The sequence below is a fragment of the Rhea pennata genome, chromosome 19 (genome assembly GCF_028389875.1).
Source record: "Rhea pennata isolate bPtePen1 chromosome 19, bPtePen1.pri, whole genome shotgun sequence".
Taxonomy (NCBI): Eukaryota; Metazoa; Chordata; class Aves; order Rheiformes; family Rheidae; genus Rhea; species Rhea pennata.
Window position 1 is genome coordinate 4225065 of NC_084681.1, and position 20320 is coordinate 4245384.

Below are 20320 nucleotides of genomic sequence, written 5' to 3' on the forward strand. Positions count from 1 at the left end.
GACTATTTTGAGAACTTGAGGGATAGCTCTGGCACAAGAAACTCTGTGGAATTCTTTTGTTGGAAAAGTAGCACTTTCGATCATCAAACACTGTCAGCGTCTTTGGTCTCCCATATTCCCTGCAGTTCTTGGCACTTTGCAATGCTTCCTGATCACTGCTCAATGCAGTTTTTGCACAGATTCCTTACTGAGCTGCTGCTTTTAAACTGTTTGGCAACTTTGCTCAGTGAAGGGGAACAACAAATAGAAATACTGATTTCCCTACAGAATTGTGAGACATGATGGGACAGAAACATCTGTAGAACATCCAGCCAACATTCATAGTAATGCTCTTACAAAGCCAGAAGGAAAGAAGAGTGCATTTTGCATTTGATGTGTTTGTCTGTCCAAGTGCAACCTGGTCTAGGTCATTTCTACTCACATTAGTTGAGCAAGCGAGGACATAGTCCTGACCTAAATGGGGTACATAGGCCTATTGATGCTTATGAGAGCTACAGCCCCTCTTTTCTCATCATATTAAATACATACTGACTGAATAAGACTTTCCTATATGTCACTGATGTACTTTGGATGTATGAGTAAAAAAGCCCAAGTCATGTAAGTGTATTTAAAAAAGGAAATAAAATAAATGCGATCAAGTATCTCTCTTAAAAATGCATAACAGCAACAGTCACCTTTTTCTTGTAATCACATTTTATATAGTAACTCAAATGCATGAATTGCCACTTAATACTCAGCACTTGCAATATATTACAGTATTTTCCTTAAAATATGAAGCTTGTTCAAGAATCTCAGAATGTTACAGTTTAGTAAGTTGCATTCTGAAAAGCAGTATGAGATTACATTATATAGTTCATGACTTTTAAAAAGCACTTTTAATAAAAACATTAAAATGTTCATATATCTACTGAGCAAACACTGTATTTAATCCCAATAGTTTCTAAAATTGGCATTGCAGTTAATATCTCTCACACTAATTATCCATTAGAAAAAGATCATGTAGCGAGAGTACTATGTTTAATCTAACCTTAAATATTTTTGTCAAATTTTATCATAATTATTGCATGCTGGGTCCAGAGTGCACTGCAAAACACTAGAAAAAATAATCATTCCATGTTAGAAAAATCTACTGTAACCTGGACATCTGTGAAGCATCGGAAAAGTGGCTTTATATTTTTTCTATTCAGTTCATCAGCAGCCAGATAATATTGTAGTATATGCAAACCAGTTACCATTTGCTTTATATAGTAGGTTTTTACAGAAGGCTAATAATCTGGCTGCATGATTTTGCAACAGATTGAAACTTTAATATGACCTTAAATTATTAAGGATGATTTTTTTTTAATGTAGGAATCCAGGACACCTGGAATGTCTTTGAGGTTTATGTGTATTTACTAACTATGAAGTCACTTTTTAACTGTTTCAGTACAGCGTATAAAACCATACCTTAGCAGGTATGTATGTGCTTTGAAGTAAATGAAGACTGGACTTGATTTAAAATCTCTTTGCTTGAAATAATGGCTAAGCAGTAAACTAGTGTATTTTCTCTTACTCTTTGTCTATCCTGTAAAGAAAGGTTCATTACAAACACTTGCTAATTTTGGTATTAAATCTGCATTGCGTAGGAAAGAGAAACAGTCCTGTATGAGGAAGGGGCTCAATCCCAGGACTCCTTCATTCCCAGGTGAATTACCTCTGGACCAGTGGTGGCATCGCAACAGGAAGCATCAAAAATTTCTTCCTGGAATAGCCTGCTGCTTGAGACACATCATGGAAGGAGGGAGATGCGGGTCTGTACAACCCAGTGCTCTGAGAACAACATCCCACTTCTGAGGCCTTCAGGGGACCCAGATTTGACTTAATATGGCCCAAACACCACACTCTGTTCAGACGGGACAATTCCAGGTATGCTTATGGTTCGGTTCTACCTTCTGGTTGACTTTACCTGAGTTAAGTAGAAGTGATACTACAAACTCTGTGAAGCATGGGTCATATTTTCATCCCGTGTTTGACTCATCACCCATAGGATGGGTCTTGATCTATGACTACCTGTGTGGTAATTCTTTACAGGTTGCCTGTGCAATGCTGTTGCTGCATGAGTTGTGTGCTAAGCATATAAAATATTAATAAGTTATTAGTAAGAATAGGCATGTGATTTATTAGCTAGTCCAGTCTTCTAACGCGAAGGTGACTATGGCGACGTTCGGGGCTCTTCTGGGAGGCCCATGTCCTCCACTGCCCCCTGCAAGCTGCCCACCAGCGCTGTGACTCTCCCTGCCCTCGCTGTGCTTCAAAATCTGGAAGCCACCGAAAAAGTCACCGTTCCTCTGGGGACAGGAGCGAAATTAGGCCACGCTGCGTGGATGCAAGGCAGCTTCTCCTTGCCGGAGGACGGTGCTTTGCAAGACTCATCTGTTCGTTCCTACAGAGCACCGGTCACCAGTGAATCAGCCCAAAGTTGAATGGTTTCCACCACCAGTTTGCCAGATGTTATCCACACAAAGCCTAACTCAAAATCACAAGTACTCAGCCGCGCGACCAGACACCTCGGCTTGGCTTTGAACTCGTGCCCACAGGGACGTTTCACGTTTGCACCTTGGATTTTTCAGGTCTAACCCCACCACCAAGCTCCCTTCTCCTGTTTCCATGCCTCGCCGCGCCCGGGAGGAGGGAAAAACACCCTCCGGGAAACGAGGGAGCGCGCCGGGAGGCCTCATGCCCGCGGGGCCGGCGCAGGGCCGGGCCGGGGAGGGGAAACCCGGCCCGGCTTGGCTCGGCCCGGCCCGGCCCGGCCCCGCCGCCGCTTTGTTGTGCTCGCCGCCCGGGCTGCGAGCTAGGGGGCGGGGAAGGGAGGAGAGGCGAGGCGAGGCGGCCGCGTCTCCTCCTCCGCCTCCTCCTCGGCCCCGCTCATGGCGACGCTGGGCACATCCGGGCTTCTCCTCCTCCTCCTCCTGCGGCGGAGGCCGCCGCCGCCGCCGCTGCCCTGAGCGCCCGGCCCGACTCCATTAGCCCGTCCCCTCCCCCCTGCCCTGCCCGCCCCGTCTCCCTTCCCGGACCCAGAGGCAGGGGGAGCCCCGGGCCAGGCAGCGCCGAGCCCTAGGAGCAGCCGGGGACATGTCCAACCAAGGGGCCCGGCGGAACGGGCCCGTCAAGCTGCGACTGACAGGTGAGGGCGAGCGCGGCGGGGCGGCGGCGGGGGCCTGCCGCTGCCTCCCCCCAACCCGCCTTCGCCCCCGGCGGCGGCCGGGCAGCGGGAAGGGGGCGAGCGGGGGAGGGAGGGAGCGGCACGTGCTGCGTGGGGGCTGCTCGGGCCCGGGGGCGAGGCGAGGCGGGCGGCGGGGGAAGCCCGTCGTCCGCGGGCAGAGAGGCGCCGAAAGAGCCGAGCGGGGCGAGCCCGGCTGGAGGGGCGGGTGCGGGCGAGCCGCCTCGGCGCGGAGTTGAGATTGAACCTGGGGTTGCAGCAGCCTCTCGGGCCTCTTGTGTGTGTGTGTGTGTGTGTGTGTGTGTGTGTGTGGCGGGGGAGGGGGGTTAATTTCTCCCCTCTCCTCACAGCCTCGCACCGCCACGGGGGACGGGAAGGGGGCGGGGGGCGTCGTGAGGAAAATGTCTGCGCCCCGCAGCCAGGCCCCGGCGCCCGGGCTGGCGGCGACGGGCCCCCGGCCGCTGCCGCCCTCCCCTCCCCGGCCCGGCTCGGCCCAGCCCGGCCCAGCCTCGCCGCCCTCCTCAGCCCGGGGGCTGCTGCGAGCTGCCTACCGTACCCTGTTCCTCCCCCCCTTTATTTTATTTCCCTTCTCCTTCCCTCTGTAAACTTGGAGGAAACTGTCACACTCTTTGTTTTGATCTCTTCGGGGTTTTTTTTTTTTTTTTGTTTGTTTGTTTGTTTTTCCCCAAGCCGACTTCCTTGGTTTAAATCCTATCCAGCTCGTTTGCTATCATGCCTTGTGCTGCCAGCCCTCTGCCAGAAGATCGCTTGACCTCTAATGTTTTTAAATATCGCCAGAACTCTTCACCTGCATGCTGGGAAGGGAAATAAGTTATTTCTAAATCCTGGAAGTATGCGAGCTTTTTTCTTCCCCCTCCCCCCTTTTTGTTTGTATTTTTGTTTTTTTTCCAGTAAGAATCCAGGTAAATAGGTTTAGAGGAAAAAGGGAAATAAGTTACTTCTAAATCCTGGAAGCATGTGTTTGTTTATTATTTTTTGTTGGGGGGGGGAAGTTCTTTTACAGTAAGAACCCAGGTAGATAGGAGGTAGGAGAAAATCTTGAAAGCATTCCTAGAGCTTTCTAAAAAAAAAAAAAAAAAAAAAAAAAAAAAAAAAAAAAAAAAAAAAAGGAAGACTTTAAAGAAAAGAGTTAATGAAAAATATTGTAAAGTCTCCCCAGAAAAAACCAAGGTATTTTGTGTTATAAATTATCACTGCATGAAAGTAAGAGGTTAGAAAATAATAGATAATATTACTAATGCTGTTGCCTTTAAATAGTGTGTTTTAGCAGGATAGTGGTTCTGCTTGCAAAAAAAAGAGTCCAGTAAGTATTTAAGAAGAAATCTGACAGAGTTGGTATATTTGCTTTAAGTCCATGTGCAGTCCATTTCCAGCTAATGTCTGAGATGTGTTTTCTTACTTATTTTTTCAAAGTATGTTATTTTTACAGAGAAAATAAATGTGTCTGCTTATGTTTTACTCTGGAAATACTTGGTCTAAATTTGTAATCTAGTTTTCATGGAGATTTGTGAGTGTCTGTATGTTACGCTTAGAAATAAAACTCTTAAAATAAGCATAGCTGGGACTGATGCATGGAGCAGTGCTGCCTTGGTTTTAAAGTGTGTTTTGCAGCTTTCTCTTTAGGTTATTGCTTTACTGATGCAGTACTTAATTCTTTTTTTCTCCTGAGTGTTCAGTCTTACTTTCTCTTTGAAATGTTAAAAATGGTCGGAAGCCTCATATAAAGGTTCAGAAAATACCTGTTCAGGGAGTTGCCTTTTTCACCTTTGGATTTCACATTCTGTATTTGTTTTATTTTTACTAAGGAATATGGATATAATCATCTGTCTGTGACAATATAAATATGTTATGGGTCATTATGACTCTGAGCAAGAAATAAGCAGTAGTTTTACTTACTGAGTTCTAGGAGACTCTGTAGTTGTGCAGTCAGTTCCAAAAAGAAGCAGATACAGTCTTACAACATGCTTCTGAGTTTTTGTCGTCTTATATTTTAAGAAGTCTTATATTATGTGCAGAACACAGGATGCAGACAAAATTGTCTTTACAGGGGCTATTCCAGCCCTAGCAGCTGTTTGCAGTTGCTGAGTACCAGTTCTGTTTTTTGGAAGTTTGTATGAAACATCAGTCTCTCTCAAGTTAAAAATGCTTGAGGTATTTTGTGCTTTGGTTAATTGCATATTGTTTTACATAAGGTCATTGATTGTAAGGAAATTTTACATGTTTGAGGAAAGCTATTATAAGTACTGAATTGAACTTTATTAATTGAACTGACATATTTTCAGTTCTTGCCTAGGAATAGTTTTAAGTGCTCTGTGTGTTTTTGATTACCCTTTTTGATTGGAAAAGCAGCGTGATGACTCTTGAATTCTAAAACTGTTTGGAATTAAAAGAATTTGTATATTCCAGTGTTTTTTAAAAGTTTATTCTCAAAACTGACAAATGCTATTTAATCTTAATTTTCTTTGACTTTATGAAGCTAGCAGCCTTATGTTTTGACTTGAATATTTATAGGATTAATTCCACAATCATTGTATAATACTTATCTTTTTCGTTCATTATCTCTAAATTAGATGATATAGATTAAAAAATGGATTTTCAGAACTGGATTCAATTAGCAGTTTTACAGGACATAAACATTAAAGGTTTAGATGGAAAACATTGTTTTGACTGACTGGATAAATGACAGGGTAATGTTTGATGTGAGTCCAAGAACTGATCTGGAGCTAGTGCCCAACTTCTCTGTCCATCTTGAGGAGCCAAATAAAATATTTAACCTAGGCCTCATTTTGTAAAAAAGGTTGGTTCTTTGTTGGGACCTTAAGAAAGTTCTGAGAAATGTTTGGCATACCTTTACACTAAGTGTTTAACAGTTTATTTAGGTCTGGGTTCCATAACAGAGAAAAACCACAGTGGTGGCATACTTGTGAGTTTTTATTTAGTGTACAGTGGATCTGTGTTGTACGTTTCTTCAGAGGTTATTCTTTTGCTCATAGCTTTAGTTCTCTCATAAAGATCACTCAGACCTTTAGTCGTATGTTTGTTCATACATTTTGCACTGTCTTGAGCTAGAAAGTTGCTAGGTATTTGTTAAAATCCAAAGATTATGCCTTTTGATGAGATTTCAATTCTAATATGAAGTGTTAAGTGCTTGTTTATGATAAACTGTAGTGAGTGTAATTTAAATTAGCTTAAGTCTAGAATTGCACTACTCTTCAAAAATTATTGTAGTAGATAACTTACATTACAGCTTCCTTGGATAATGTTGTTATAAGGAAAGTTCCTTCAACTCTGATATTTTTACTGCCATTTTATTAGTCCTATCCTGAGTATATTTGAGTTATGTAAAAACTGCAGGTGCAGTCATCCCTTTCAAATCTGTTGTGATTTTTCTCAGAGTTTTATTGAGTTTGTGGATTTGTAAATATATTATACTCTCAGATGGAACCCCCACATTGAAAACTATGTTAATCTCATTTTCTTCAAAGCCTAGGAATTGATTATTGTTTTCAGCTGCTTGATGAATATTTTATGTCTTAATCTGTGAATTACCTGATAAAATAGTTATGTATGACTGCATTCACTTAGGAAGAAAATAAATGACAGTTACCTAAATGAAGTATGTAAAGCTTTATCAAACAGAAAGAGATTTAAAAAAAATCAAATTGAAGTTTGCAAAAATACATGGGGACTAGAATATATTAAATTGAGTGAAGGGTAATGCATGATTTAATTTAGTTCATGTATTACAGCTATCATTTCTGTTCGGAGTGGTTTACAGGTGAAGGTACTTTGAAAGCTGTGAAGCACAATTATGCCTTACTGTAAAAGATGGCAAAAAAAGTTCCCATAGTTAAAATTGGAATGAGCTGGCAGAGTTCTGTTGGTAAAGAATGAGAGGTAGGCCGGAAGAGGTGTTAGAGGTCTGGCTGTCAGGATCCCTGACCAAGTTTACCAGTTAGGAAGATAAAAAGCACTGGGTTGTTGTGTTCTAGAAAATGGACAGTATCTCATCTACTGTGTCTTAAGTTGATTTTACTGTATATTCGTTTCTTACAGTACAGAGGTGGTACTGTTCTAAAGGATTATGGCGTTGAAGGAAGAAAGTGCATTGGTTTTGTTGGAAACAGGACAGAAGTTTATGGATGGCAGAGCTTCGCTGTAGAAACAGCATTGCTGATTGATCGATTTAAACTACCTACCTGTACTTTTTCCGTATCAAAGTTACGGTTTTATAATTAACTTAAATGGCATGGCAATTTTAGATCAGCTTAAAATGGGAGATCTGTTTCTTTTTTCTTCCTCTTAGTCCCTGGCTTCACCTTTCTGTGCCTTCCCTTGTATTATTGACTCCAGCAACTGTGTAGCTGTGTGATGAGCTGAAAGCTAACCTTACCAAGAAAAAGCTTTTTTTTTTTTTTTTTTTTTTTTTTTTTTTTTTTTTTTTTTGTATTGCAGGAGGAGATGGGTGCACAATGAGAAGCTGAAAAGAGAGCAGGACTGGCTCTTTACAGCAGCCTTAGTTAGATGGGCTTTAGTCAACAATCAGACAGTGGAGCCTCTTCACGTAAGGGGTTTTTGTCTTTCTGACACATGACTTGCTACAAACCAGTACTTAAGGAATCAGAATCAATAAATTATATACTAAGTGGATTAAGTTGACAAAATCATAACAAAGTCGATAGGCATGCAGCTAGTCTGTTTGTGTAGGGATTAGTAGGATGCGTGGCCCTTGATACTGTCATTGAATTATGAACTGTGTGTGCATATATGTGTGTATGTATTTATATACCTATAAAACAGTTGTGGATTGCAAGTTGTAGAATTGTAAGCACCTTTTGAGCAGATTATATAGAGTACTCTCAACTACTTGTTTCAATGGGATCAGCTTACAATGATGAAGTTTTATTCATCTGCATATTAAATTAGGTATCTGTGTTAAGGAACACAGACCATCTGCAATCGTATATAGTGGCAAGGAAAACAATGATCAAAAAGGATTTGGGAGAGGAATTAGTGGGAAAGCAATTCAACATGAGCTTCTAATTAAAAGGGCAAAAAGGCCTAATATTCATTCTTGGTTGTAGAAACAGGAAAGCAGTCAGTAGAAGCTGGTAGGGGATCTACCTTTGTAGGTAACATATGGGAACATATGTAGGAGACATATGGAAATTTGCAGCCTTAATGTTAGGGATCTTTTTTGTTGTTCTTTCAAGTTGTTGTGTGGGAGGAGAGTATAAATCCTGAGGTGGAAAAATAGTGAGTGATTTTTATAATTGTTAAATGTAAAGAGTTTAAGCTGTACTGTAATGTATGTGTTGTTGAACTAGCTGAGTAATTCAGCTGTTAGCAACACATTCTTTTCTATTTTCCTTTTTGTTTGTTAACCGCTCTGAAAATCTGATCAGGCCCCAGATGAAGACATTTTGTCTTTGTGTCTGTAAGGTGAATAGGTTGATCCCTAAAAGAAGACAGCTTTTCATGTTTTGTTCTGTTTTATCTCATAGCCTTTGAAGTATATCCTTGCTTTGGCATCTTACTTAAAATGACATTTCACCGTTAGGGCAGATCTTTCCTGTGGGTATTTGAAAAGGTGAATGGTTTCTTTGGGAGTCTTCCCTTCTCTCATCATCATCATCATAATGACATGGCCTGACTTCTGACGTGGCATAATGCAATGAGTACATTGCTGTGCTGTTACATGTGTGTTTTAATACATTAAAATTTAAATGCTCCTGACACGTGCAGTGTCTGAGATCATTTGAATGACTTCTGAGTGACTGGTAAAGATTAATCTCTATGTATCGTTTATATAATTTTTTTTTATAAACATATATATACACACACACACATATACATACATATATATATATTTATATATATATGTATATATAAAAGATAATAAACATGAAAGTAGCTACTGCCTGTTTCCACTGTTAGAGCACATTTCCTCTTTGGGAATTAGGATCAAAATCTTGAGGGGCATCTGACAGTAGCGTATTCAAGGAAGCAAACTGTTGACTTTTTCTTACTTCTTAAACTTTAAAAGCTTGCAGTGAAAGCATAGATAAGAATTCACTTGCAACTTTAAAGATACCTTAATCTGTAGATAAGAAAGCTCAGGACAAAACTGGGTGGTAAACCCTATCATCTAGGTCTATGTAGGGAAACTTACACTGAGTGAAGAGACTTGCACAAGATCATAAAAAGGATAAACCTGGTAAAGCTGGGATTTAAAAATATTATCTCTTGACTCTCTGCCCATGTTTATTGTTTCTCTTTAATACAAATCCACAGAAAATGGGGTTCTGATCTAGGCCTTCTAAGCCTATACATTGGGGGTGATTCAGGGTCATTTTTTTCAGTTATATTTTAACAAGCTGCAGGTTCTTGTTAGATTTTTTTTTCTCCTTTAAAATATTTGAAAGATACAGTTTTGTGTTGCACAGGCTAATTAAACTAAAAGGTCTGATATCTGCAAAAGTGGGTAAGAAGTATTGCTTGGTTGAAGTGTTATCCACATTTTCAAAGTTCTGAAAGTGAAAGAAAAAGTAGCAGCATGTAAGTTTATATAGCTGTATCCTGTTGTTAATTTTCTGGAATGATTCTTGGCCAAGACATGTTTAAGACAACATATAAAAATTGTTTTCTTGTAGAATAAGAGAGTCACTCTCCAACTATGGCTTTGGTATTGTTAGTTGCTAGTGGTTCAAAAATACTCAAATGAAGTATTTAATTCTAGTGCCCTTTCTATATTATCTTCACTAATTGTTTCATATATACAGAACTTGTATAGATGTCATAATTTGCTGTCATTCACAATGAGACTGTGTACCCAGCTTCTACCGTATGTGCTTAAATTAGGATGTATGATACCATATTGCCACAAACATTATAGTGATGGTTCCAGTGTAAAAGCATTTCTATGCCCAGCACCATTTTCCAGACTGTGGGTATCCCTCTATTCCAAATGACATTGTGATCAACCGATTGAGGAATTTATCCAAGTTAAAACTAATTTCTTCGCTCTTCCTCCCCCCCCCCCCCTGTTTTTTAATGGGCATAGAGAGTATGTAACTGTGACTGAGTAGTGGCTTACGTTAGTCAAGTGTTTGTGGGGTTGGGGGTGTATCTTGCATGATCACATGCTGCGGCTTTAAACAAGTGACATACATAAACTCATTTTCATTCTGCCTTGACCTAGATTTTAGTAAAACCAGTGGAGTTAAGGGAGTCATAACTAATCTATCTGTAATGATGCTTCTTTTTTAACATGCCTAACTATCTGATTTTGAATTGAGTGTATGGATGCACACATAAGTACAGTTATAAATGCAGTTGTGCTTGTGTTTAATTGAGGGCAAGAATATGCGTTAAAATACCAAAAGAATTTTCTGAAAACTTGAGCCAACTTGATGATCACCTTATAATATAAATAAAAGCTAGGCTCTGTGCTCTTAAACCTGCATATAGTAAAACTGCTACTTAGTGTAAATCGTAAGACTTGAGGAGGATAAATGGAATGTATTCAGTAAAGCTTGTGTTTCATTTTAGTAAAAATATACTCCATATACTTATTATTAATTGAAAAAATATAAATGTGTTAAAATGAAACACGTTTTATTCTTAGTGGAGAAAGAAAGATGTATCTGAATTAGAGTAATTAAAAAACGTGGCTTATAAATAAATAAATTAAAATCCTTAAACGTGTGTAAAAGAACTACACATGTCCATGTAAAATATATGGTTATATTCATACTTAACTACCTGCGATTAGAAGCTTATAGTGTTAATTGTGCCAAACATTTGTTTGTCCTTATGGCAAATAATTCTTCAATTCAGCTCTTACCAGAACATTTGCATCTTTCTATGATAATCTTCTTTTGCTCTGAAACAATTAATTTATAATGTGTACCAGAACATTTCCATCTTTTTATGATAATCTTCTTTTGCTCTGAAACAATTAATTTATAATGTGTCCCAATCTTGCTTTTGTTTTCAGAAAAAAAGATTTCTCTCACTCTTTTCCCTGATGGATTTATTAAAATTACATGTTTTATAGCTCTATATAGAGGACTGTGAGCAAACTGAATTGATAGTAGCATTGTGCCTTGCTGTAGTAATGTTAAGGTAGTACCTCTTTTGTTAAGCAGCCAAAGAAGTACTACTGTCTTAATTTGTAGAAGGTGATGTCAGATGTGATTTTAAAAAGCTTACAAAGATGATGCTGACGTAGGTAGGTGGTGGTGGTCATTGCAGGGAAAAGGGGATATTCGTAAAAGTGGAACGGGATAGAGTGGAGCAGATGTAGTCAAGAGCTGGGTAGAGGAACTGAGCTGACAAAGGGACCTGAGGGGACTATAATATACCAGTTACTGGGTCATTTTACAATGGAAACAGAAAACTAAAATAGGTTCCTGTAGTTAGACTGAACCATACAGAAGTGTCTCTTGTTTCAGGCTCCTGACTACAATATTGCTCTTAACCAAATAGTAATGATTGCATTTTCAGTGTGAAAATCTGAAGATACTGAATGTTTTTCTTCCTCATGCTAATCTTTATATTTTAATTTAATTTTAAGAAAATACATGTTTTGCTAAGTACTGCCTTTAAATGGACATGAAGGACCTGGTCCTGCCATATGCTGGATAGCATTTACTTAGCTTTCCTCATTAAGAAATTAAAAATGTCTGACTACTTTAAGCATGGATTCACAATGCGTGAGATATTAATTGACCCAACTTTAAAGACTGGTATAAAGCATATTAACACAGAAATTTTCTAAAACTTTTCTCTATAAGAGCCTAATCAAAAGTTCAAGAATGTTTTATGCTGTGGTTGCAGAAGCCTCTTAGTAATCAGCACAGTCCAGACAGACAAGCCTGTGAACAACTGTAATAACTTTAAGTGCAATCTTTCATAATTTCAAATGGGTCATATAAATGGCATTTTTAAATGTGTACCGAACATCTAGAATCACTAGTAAAAGCACAAAATGTTAGGAACATAGGTAAAGAGAATCTTTAAATGTATACATCACATTTATTTTCATAAGAAACTGCTGCTGAAGTTGGATGTGTGGACTGGGGGAAAAGTAGCTTGAACAGAGGTCAACAGCAAGCAAATGCTACTTCATGTGTCAAATCCCCACATATTCTTAAAGAAGCAAATGCCATCTGTAAATTTAAGATTACACACAATAATTGGGTTGTGTTTGCCTTAAATAGTGGGATATGCACTTTTGTCAAAAAGTTCAAGGATTTAGATTTTTGTGATCATATAAATCTTGGTAAGACCGGCCAAGATGCAGCTTGAGGTTGTGATGTTATGTTCCATTATAGCGCTTTTATGAAAATCATTCACCTTTGGGATTTTTCACCTGAGAACTGGGTCAAAGAATGATTTAAAATGCTACTGCTTTATATTTTCTTCTGTAACAGGAAGAGAGAAGGCCTTTAAGCAAAAAGTGACTTAGAGTAATTTTCAGTAGTAAAAGTGTTGTGCCTGATTTGTAATAAAATAAATGATTTGTGTAGTCTTCTCTCCCTTCCTTGAGCTTTCTGCTCCCTTAGTTCATAATGCTTTCCCAATAGCTATTTTACAGTGAGGCAATAAGAAGAGCTTAAAGTTTCTGTAGTCCTTTAATGTAAAACAATAAAGTTCTTGGTGTCCCTGACACCAAGTGGTTATGTTTTACCTTCTGCCCAGAGAGGTGCTAAATATTTATCTTTATCCATGTATCATTTGCTTCTGTGGCCAATAGAGCATGAAGAAATTCCTATTCATTTATGGAATCTGAATGTAGAATTGTGAATATGTGCTTCAGATTTCCCTATTACCTTATTTATCATTTTTCCTGAAAGTTCCTTTCCTCTGGTGACTTGCTCATCCTGTAGAGTAAGTCAGCTATTTCCTGTGTATCAGCATAACGCAACTTAATCTATGCAGGATAGTACTTTGGACCCCTTCAAGGGCTTTATATTTTTGTGTAAGCTTATTGATACTTCAAATTCTCTCCATATTAAACATTTCTGTATAGCATCGTCTGAGACCGGAGGTTCACTCGTGTTCTGCAGCCACCGAGCGTCTTTGTGACAGAGCAGCAATAGCATGAAAATATTGGCCCTGGTTAATCTGACCTTCTTGAAGGGTTATAGTCACGGCTTAGCAGTATGGTGGGTGGGAACACTTGTTCCTAAAGTTGCTGCTGTCTCGTGTAGCCTGAATGCGGTTTTGAGTGACTTTGTGTGTATGGACATCTTTGCTTTTTATTTGCTGTCAGTGGAGTTTATACCTACAGTTTAACTTGAAATTCCAAGGTGAGACTTACAGCACCAGCTATAGTTGCACTTCCCGTTATGAGACTGTCTTTTCAGTTGCTATTAAGTAACCTGCTAAAACTGAAATTTTTCATACTAGTTGGCTAAATCAGACTGAATTTATTTTTGGAAAGTTTTTATTAATACTCAAGCAGATTTAAGAAGGAGATTATAATTCTATGCCATGTATAATTTTTTAAAAATACTATTTTGTAGGGTAAGAACATTATTAAATAGGTGATCATCATATCAGCAATGGTTTGTGTGCGTTTTAACCAACTGCCAGGACAGGAGCCAAGTACACAGGGGGACGATCCCATTTGGTTAATGCTAAACTTGGTGTGATACTTCCAGTGTGAAGAAGGACATTAATGAGAACACAGAGGGCTCAAAAGTTGGATGAGGGTGGAGAAGAAGGGAGTAACCTGGGACAAGGAGCCATCTGGGACAAACGGGCAGGAGGTTGAAACTGCTTTTGGCAGGGCAAAATGCTGGGAATCTCTTGGTACTCGGACCGTACCGGTGTAGCAGTGAACAAGATGCAGGGTTGCAGGGACAGCCCTAATTCTTACGTTTCTGAACTTTTAAATGCTAAGCTTTGTAACCTAAGAATGTTATATATTGTGTGTGCGGTGTCATAGTCACTGATTTAACTATATGACTTGCAAGAAGTTTTCATCCATAGCAGAGGTGTCCTGTAAGAATTTAAGATGTATAACAACTGTAAAGAATGTAAGCAGTCTCAGCTGAATGTAGAAGACCAGTTTAAGAGCACTTTCATCACCTTGATCCTGACTGAAAGAGGTAGGAAATTAAAGGCTGGCTACTGAGTGACCGTGATTCGTAACATAATCCCAAGAAAAGTTTGCAGTTAAGATTATAATTATTCCTTATATGTAGAACAAAAGGAGATGTTCAACTTTTAGCAAAATCTAAAAGCTTTTTCTAAAAGCTTTGATTCTAAGAAATATATGATACAAAAAGGGTCAGAAGACTTTCTGCCAATCAATATGTGAAAATGTTAAGAATTCTATATTTTGTAATGTTTCCTTGATTAATTTACATGCCAGCTACTCACAGTGGTTTCCAAGTAACAAATATTTGTTCAGGTAAGTGTTGCCAGCTATTGATGAGTTAGTTGAATGAAAGAAAAGTTTGACCTTTTTTGGTCAGCTTTCTCTGTACATTTAATAACTAATATATCTGTATTGACTGTGAGAGTTATCATTTATGTACTCTGCTGGATCTTGCATTGGATATAAAGATTTCTTTATGCAAAGAGGGGGAAAAATGATCCAGTTTTACACACTGTCACCACTGTATTTGTACAGGGATAGCTTGATGCATTAGCTAGTTGATTGATCTAATATACTGTGTTTTGTTTATATTAAGTTATCTCTTGGTACAGAAAACATTGATCTTTCATATAAATACACACATACCCCCCCCCCCAAAAAAAAAAAAAAAAGAATTTAAATAGTAAAGAAACAAATCTGAGATTAAATGTATTGGGCAGATGTATCTCCAGCAGCAAAAGTCATCGTGTTGCATTTGAAACTTCTTTTAGAGGCCTATTCAGAAAATGTTTATATATGATAAATAAGGAGAAATTTTAAGAATGCTATCAGATGTGTGAATTTTTAGTTAGTCAATTAAAATAAATGAACTGATAGAATGTGAAACTGCTAAGTTTCATTTTAAGTAAACTTACACTCAATATTTTCTAACCATGAAGAAAAGTTTATATATAGTTATATATAGTTGTGCATAGTTTATATAGTATATAGATTTATAGTATATAAAAGTTTATATAAAAATTATTTCATATTTGTTTAGTGTTACTCTTTGAATCCAACGTTTCTTTTTTCATGTAAGCCTTAATCAATGTAAGGCCAAAACAAAGTCTGCTCATAGGAAGACACCTTTTCCAACAACTGCTTGTTCTCACTACTTGGGCTTTAGACAGTTATAAAACTGTTAAATATTTGGGGGTTTTGTTTGTTTGTTTGTTTCAGCTGATCCCCTTTTTCATGATTTGGAGTCTCTGAAAGTCCTAATTCCTAAGGAATTATTTAGGAATCTCTATGATGTTAAAATCTTGGAACTTTCCAGAGCTAGCTGTTTCATTTTCAGATATACTATATGTATCACCTTTGTACCGAAATTAGTATCAATTTGTCAGGTTAATGACGAGTTGTCAGAGTTTGATAGGTGAGCTATATCTTTGCTATTAGAAGAATATTAAATAGGTAAAAATTACCGATTCCGTCAGATAAGGTATTATTTTATAGAATTATCTTTTTCCATTGAAACTCTTCTGGGTTTTTTGCACACGTGGATGTGTTTAATAGGGTATGCTTTATTCAGTGTATTTGGCTGATCTTCAAACTTTTAATTAAAGCATTTACAATATAGTTATTTTTGTTACAGTGAATTGTTTTATTGTTTCAGAAGTGAATGAATCATATATTCTGGGTTATTTTTTCCTGGCAAATATTTTTCTTTAATGATTACTCATGACTAGCTTAAATTGTACAGATGAATAATACTTGAAATACGGTATTTTATTCATCACTTCAAATGCTACAACGACAAATGGAGTGAAATTATACATAGGTCTTTTTCCTTTTGTTTGCAAGAACAGTACCTTTATTTACTCTTACAGCAGACTAGATTGGCGCTGCTGCTACTGTAGACCAATGAAATGACAGTGCTTCTTGTGTGATTTCAGAAGTGTTGCTGATCACTTCTTGTAATTGAACACCTTTGTTTTTCTTTTACAGTGGAATCATCGTTTTCAGAACTGTAATAACTTGATCTGCTTAAAATATTTGTATAGAGTTGGATTATCATATGAAAATGCATTACTGTTTAGAGGTCTCTGAATTTTCTTCCACCTGAATATGAGGAAAAACTTCTTTACTGTGAGTACTGGAACAGGTTGCCCAGAGAGGTTGTGGAGTCTCCTCCTCTGGTGGGTCTCAAAACCTGCCTGGACATGAGCAGAGGGGTTGGACTAGATGATTTCCAGAGGTCCCTTCCAACCTCAACCATTCTGTGATTCTGTGTTATTGGAAATTTGGGTAACGGTTGTATCCATGGCCATCTAAGAACAATACTGGTTTCTTAGCAACATATAACGGTATGGCCCTCCAGTTTTTCTTTTCAAATTAGTTTAGCTGACTTACTCCTACTTCAGGCCTCTCCAGACAGTATCTTCAGGCCTCTCCAGACAGTATCTTCAACTTTGTTTTTGCCATCCTTTGTATTCCACTATAAACCTGAAAACACGTAACTAGCTAGTCTTCACTAACTGTTTTTTATTTTAACTACATCTCCTTTCCATAAAATCCTATGCTGTTTTTTCATTTCCCAAGTTTTTCCTCCCTCCCATGTGGAAGAACAGGTGCTGGCTCTGCAGTTGAGGTTGCAGCAGGGAGTTTCAGATTCATGTTCCATTTGCAACTGGAGAGAGGTTTCAGCAGTCCCTAGCATCCCTAGGGGAGAAGGGAGATATCCCAGCAAGGCCCAGAGAATGCTTTGATTGCCTCTACGTGGGTCAGCCATAAATGCAACTACCAACAGCAAACGGCTCGCGTAGGATTGCTGCATCACTAAAATGATGTATAGTGTTCTCTGCATCCATAAATTTGTGTGTTCCACTGCCCTGTATTATAGCAACTCACTACAGCTTGTCTGATTGATACCTCGTAGCAGCAATATTGAGTGTGCCCTTTCTCGCCGCTTTCTCTGGGTCTGTTTACTGGAAGCAATCTGGGCCATGTTGCCCAAAGTATAACCAGTCTCTAGTTCTTTCCTGTGTGGAATTTGTGCTCTTAATCTCTCTCTCTCTCTCTCTCTCTCTCTTCTTTTCTGTCTGAAGTCAGTCAAGTGGTCAGCCTGTTTTGAATGTATCGTACGTATTGTTGTGAAGAAAACCATCAGTGGGGATCCTCAGCCAGTCTACAAGAAAGCTAGTGCTGTTACGTTTAGTTGTGGCAAACATAGCAGAAGCCAGCACAGCAATGTGGTGGTGTGGGAGCTGCTCGCAGCAAGTGGCCTGTTGAATCATAGCCTTCTAAGTCAGTCCCAGGTGAAAAAGAGCTCAGGTGCACTCCTTTGAAATGGTCAGCAAGCGTTAATGCAGCTGCCGGCGTGCGAGGATGCAAGTAGCTCCATGGCCCCCTGAAGACAGAGAGGAACACAAAAACTCTACCATTTCTGTTAGCACGGTGGATTTGTAACTGTATTTTTGTTGATTATACTGAATTTTAAAATACTCAGATGAGTAGAAGTAGCAAAGCAGGACCTAATATGGGGATGTGTTTTTAAGCATGCAATATGTTTTTCAAAATACAATAGGAGTTTGAGGCGGTGTATAAAACCTGAAGAGTGAGTCTGCTTTTTCTTTGTATCTGTGTAACTGGTATATGTAACCTAGAATGTAAAGATTAAATTCTGATGGATTTTCTTGAGGAAAAGAAGAATTGTAGATTAATTAATTTTTAATGTTTCCCAGACTCTCTTATTGCATGTAGGTTTAAAAAAAATTTTTTTTTCTCTTTAACCCCTACTCTACCCTACCTTTTGAAGCTGTTCTCCATACCAAGTATTTATAAACAGAAATTAATGCAGTTTCTTTTGCATGTACCAAGCCTTTATAAAATGAGGAAATATTCTTGTGTGTGTGTGTGCAGGGGGTGATTAATACTTGGTTGTGCTCTGATTTATCTTTCAAAGAGCAGTGGAGGCCTGCCTAAAAAACTAAAATATGCTCCTAGTGAACTTACATTACTTTTGTTTAAAATAGTCAAACCTCTACTGCTGAAACTCAAGAATTTATGAACAGAATGACTAGAACAGCAACTCTTACTAAAAAAAAAAAAAAAAATACGGCTATTGGATAAATTGGTATGAGTCCAGCTGCTGTGGATAAATTGATTTTTCTGTTGCTTTAAATCTATGATGTGTTGGTATTTTGGCAGGATAAGAAAAACAAGGATATTAGAAAGTAATTTACTGCACTGGGATTAGTAAAGAGTGTTCTGTTTGTGACTGGGGCAGAGCAGGATGGTTTAGATGTGTCTGATAAACAGGACGAGGTCTAGTCTGACAGCTGGCAACAATGGGTTTTGCTCAAAGTCAGGTGTACTAAATTAGCAAATCTATTACAAGGATACAGGAGAAATCTCGCAGAAGACAGCCTTGTAGGCAGAAGCGTTGCCAAATGGGAAATGATTCATCGTCTCTGAATGGGATGAGCACTGAGCAGAAGCAGTTTAAACCTCAGACTGCTTTGGCTCATAAACCACCAAATATGTGATTAACACTTTATCTTCTCCAATCCTATGTGGCTTTTGTTGTTGTTGTTTTTAATTGTCTGCTGAACAGTCTATATTTAGTGTCAAAATCTACTAGACTTGCTTATTTATTCTAATGTCTGCTTTATAAATTTGAACATGCTTAGGTAATTCTGCAGCTTTTAACTAAATCATAACATGTTTGCCTGGATCCTAAAAGCACTCTAATCTTATTAGCCTTTGGCAATTTTACCTTTTAGTGAGGACTGCTATTTATCAGCAATGCAGCTGCAACATGAGTGACACAGAACTTGGTAAAGTGACTTAGTACAGTTTATTTGCATCTATTTAGTAAAAATGGAAGATTAACTGGAGATGTAGATGCCTGTTCCAGGGCAGCCATTGCGTTTTGATGTTTAGTATTTAAAAAGCTTGTATCTGTTTAACAATGGTAATGCAGTTCATATTCTACAACATGCAAAGGCTTGGTCTGTCAGATGTTGTAAATGGAGAATATATTTGTGAATTCTTAAGTTTAATTAATCAGTACAAAAAGGAGCTACAGTTTACAAAGCTGGCTGAAGGAACGGAAAGGGGGGAAGGCTCGCGCCCTCTTTGTTCCTTCATAATTCCTGTGGGTGCCTGCAGAGTTCTGGTATGCCTGTATTCATGTTCTATTTACTATAAATTGTCTTAGTGGCTCTAAAATACATAGGTGGTTGAGATAATAGTAGAATTAGGTGATTGCAAGGAGTTTAGTGTTAAATAACTGACATGTAAGAAGATAGCTGTGAGAGGGAAAATGTTTTTTTATTAAATAAGTTAATACATTATTCAGCAAATATATTATTTTTGAGCCTGGAATAGCACTCAGTTAGCAGTTGAATTCTCTAAGAAGCAATTTGTCTAGAAAATAAATCTAAAGATTGCTCTGGAAAGCTAGGTCTAGCAGCCTTGCCTCTTCTCTTGCATATGCAAGTATGTACAGGATGGTGGAAATCGGGGCTGTGATGCTTGGGACGGTGCTTTGCGAACGCACCTGCGAGAGGCTGGGGCTTCCTAGAGTCGCAGGTGCGGGAGTCTGACGGTTGTCCATGCCCTGTTACTCAGCGTCATACTCCCTCCTCTTTTGGCATCACCTGCTTCCCACTTTTTTTCCTACTTTGGAGTCCCCACTTCATATCTTTAGCCAAGTACTCTTCTTTCTCAAAAAAAATTGTCTTTTTGCTGCTTGAACATTGCATCTTCTCAAAAGACTTCTGAAATCATAGTTTAAATTGATGGTAAACTTTGGGGTGGGGGGCAAGAATCTCTCTCTTTTTGTATAGTGGCAAGCTGTTTCCTCAGAATTCTGTATTGTTCTCTAAAAAATCTCTTTGTATTATTTTTACTGTAGTATATAAATACTGAACTGATTGATTAATTTAAACAACTTGTACCAAAAAAAATCCTTGGTATTTTAGTATAAGCTGCTTTAATTT

The 20320-nt window shown here is 38.4% G+C and overlaps 1 protein-coding gene across 1 annotated transcript in view; it reads left to right on the plus strand.

Moving 5' to 3' along the window:
• The first annotated feature begins 2864 nt into the window (after positions 1 to 2864).
• SMURF2 (SMAD specific E3 ubiquitin protein ligase 2) overlaps positions 2865 to 20320 on the plus strand; it is a 65684-nt gene continuing 48228 nt past the window's right edge. Inside the window, exon 1 of the mRNA XM_062592053.1 lies at positions 2865 to 3166. Coding sequence (XP_062448037.1) covers positions 3115 to 3166 — 52 coding nt within the window. The 5' untranslated portion in view covers positions 2865 to 3114. The remainder of the gene's footprint in view (positions 3167 to 20320) is intronic.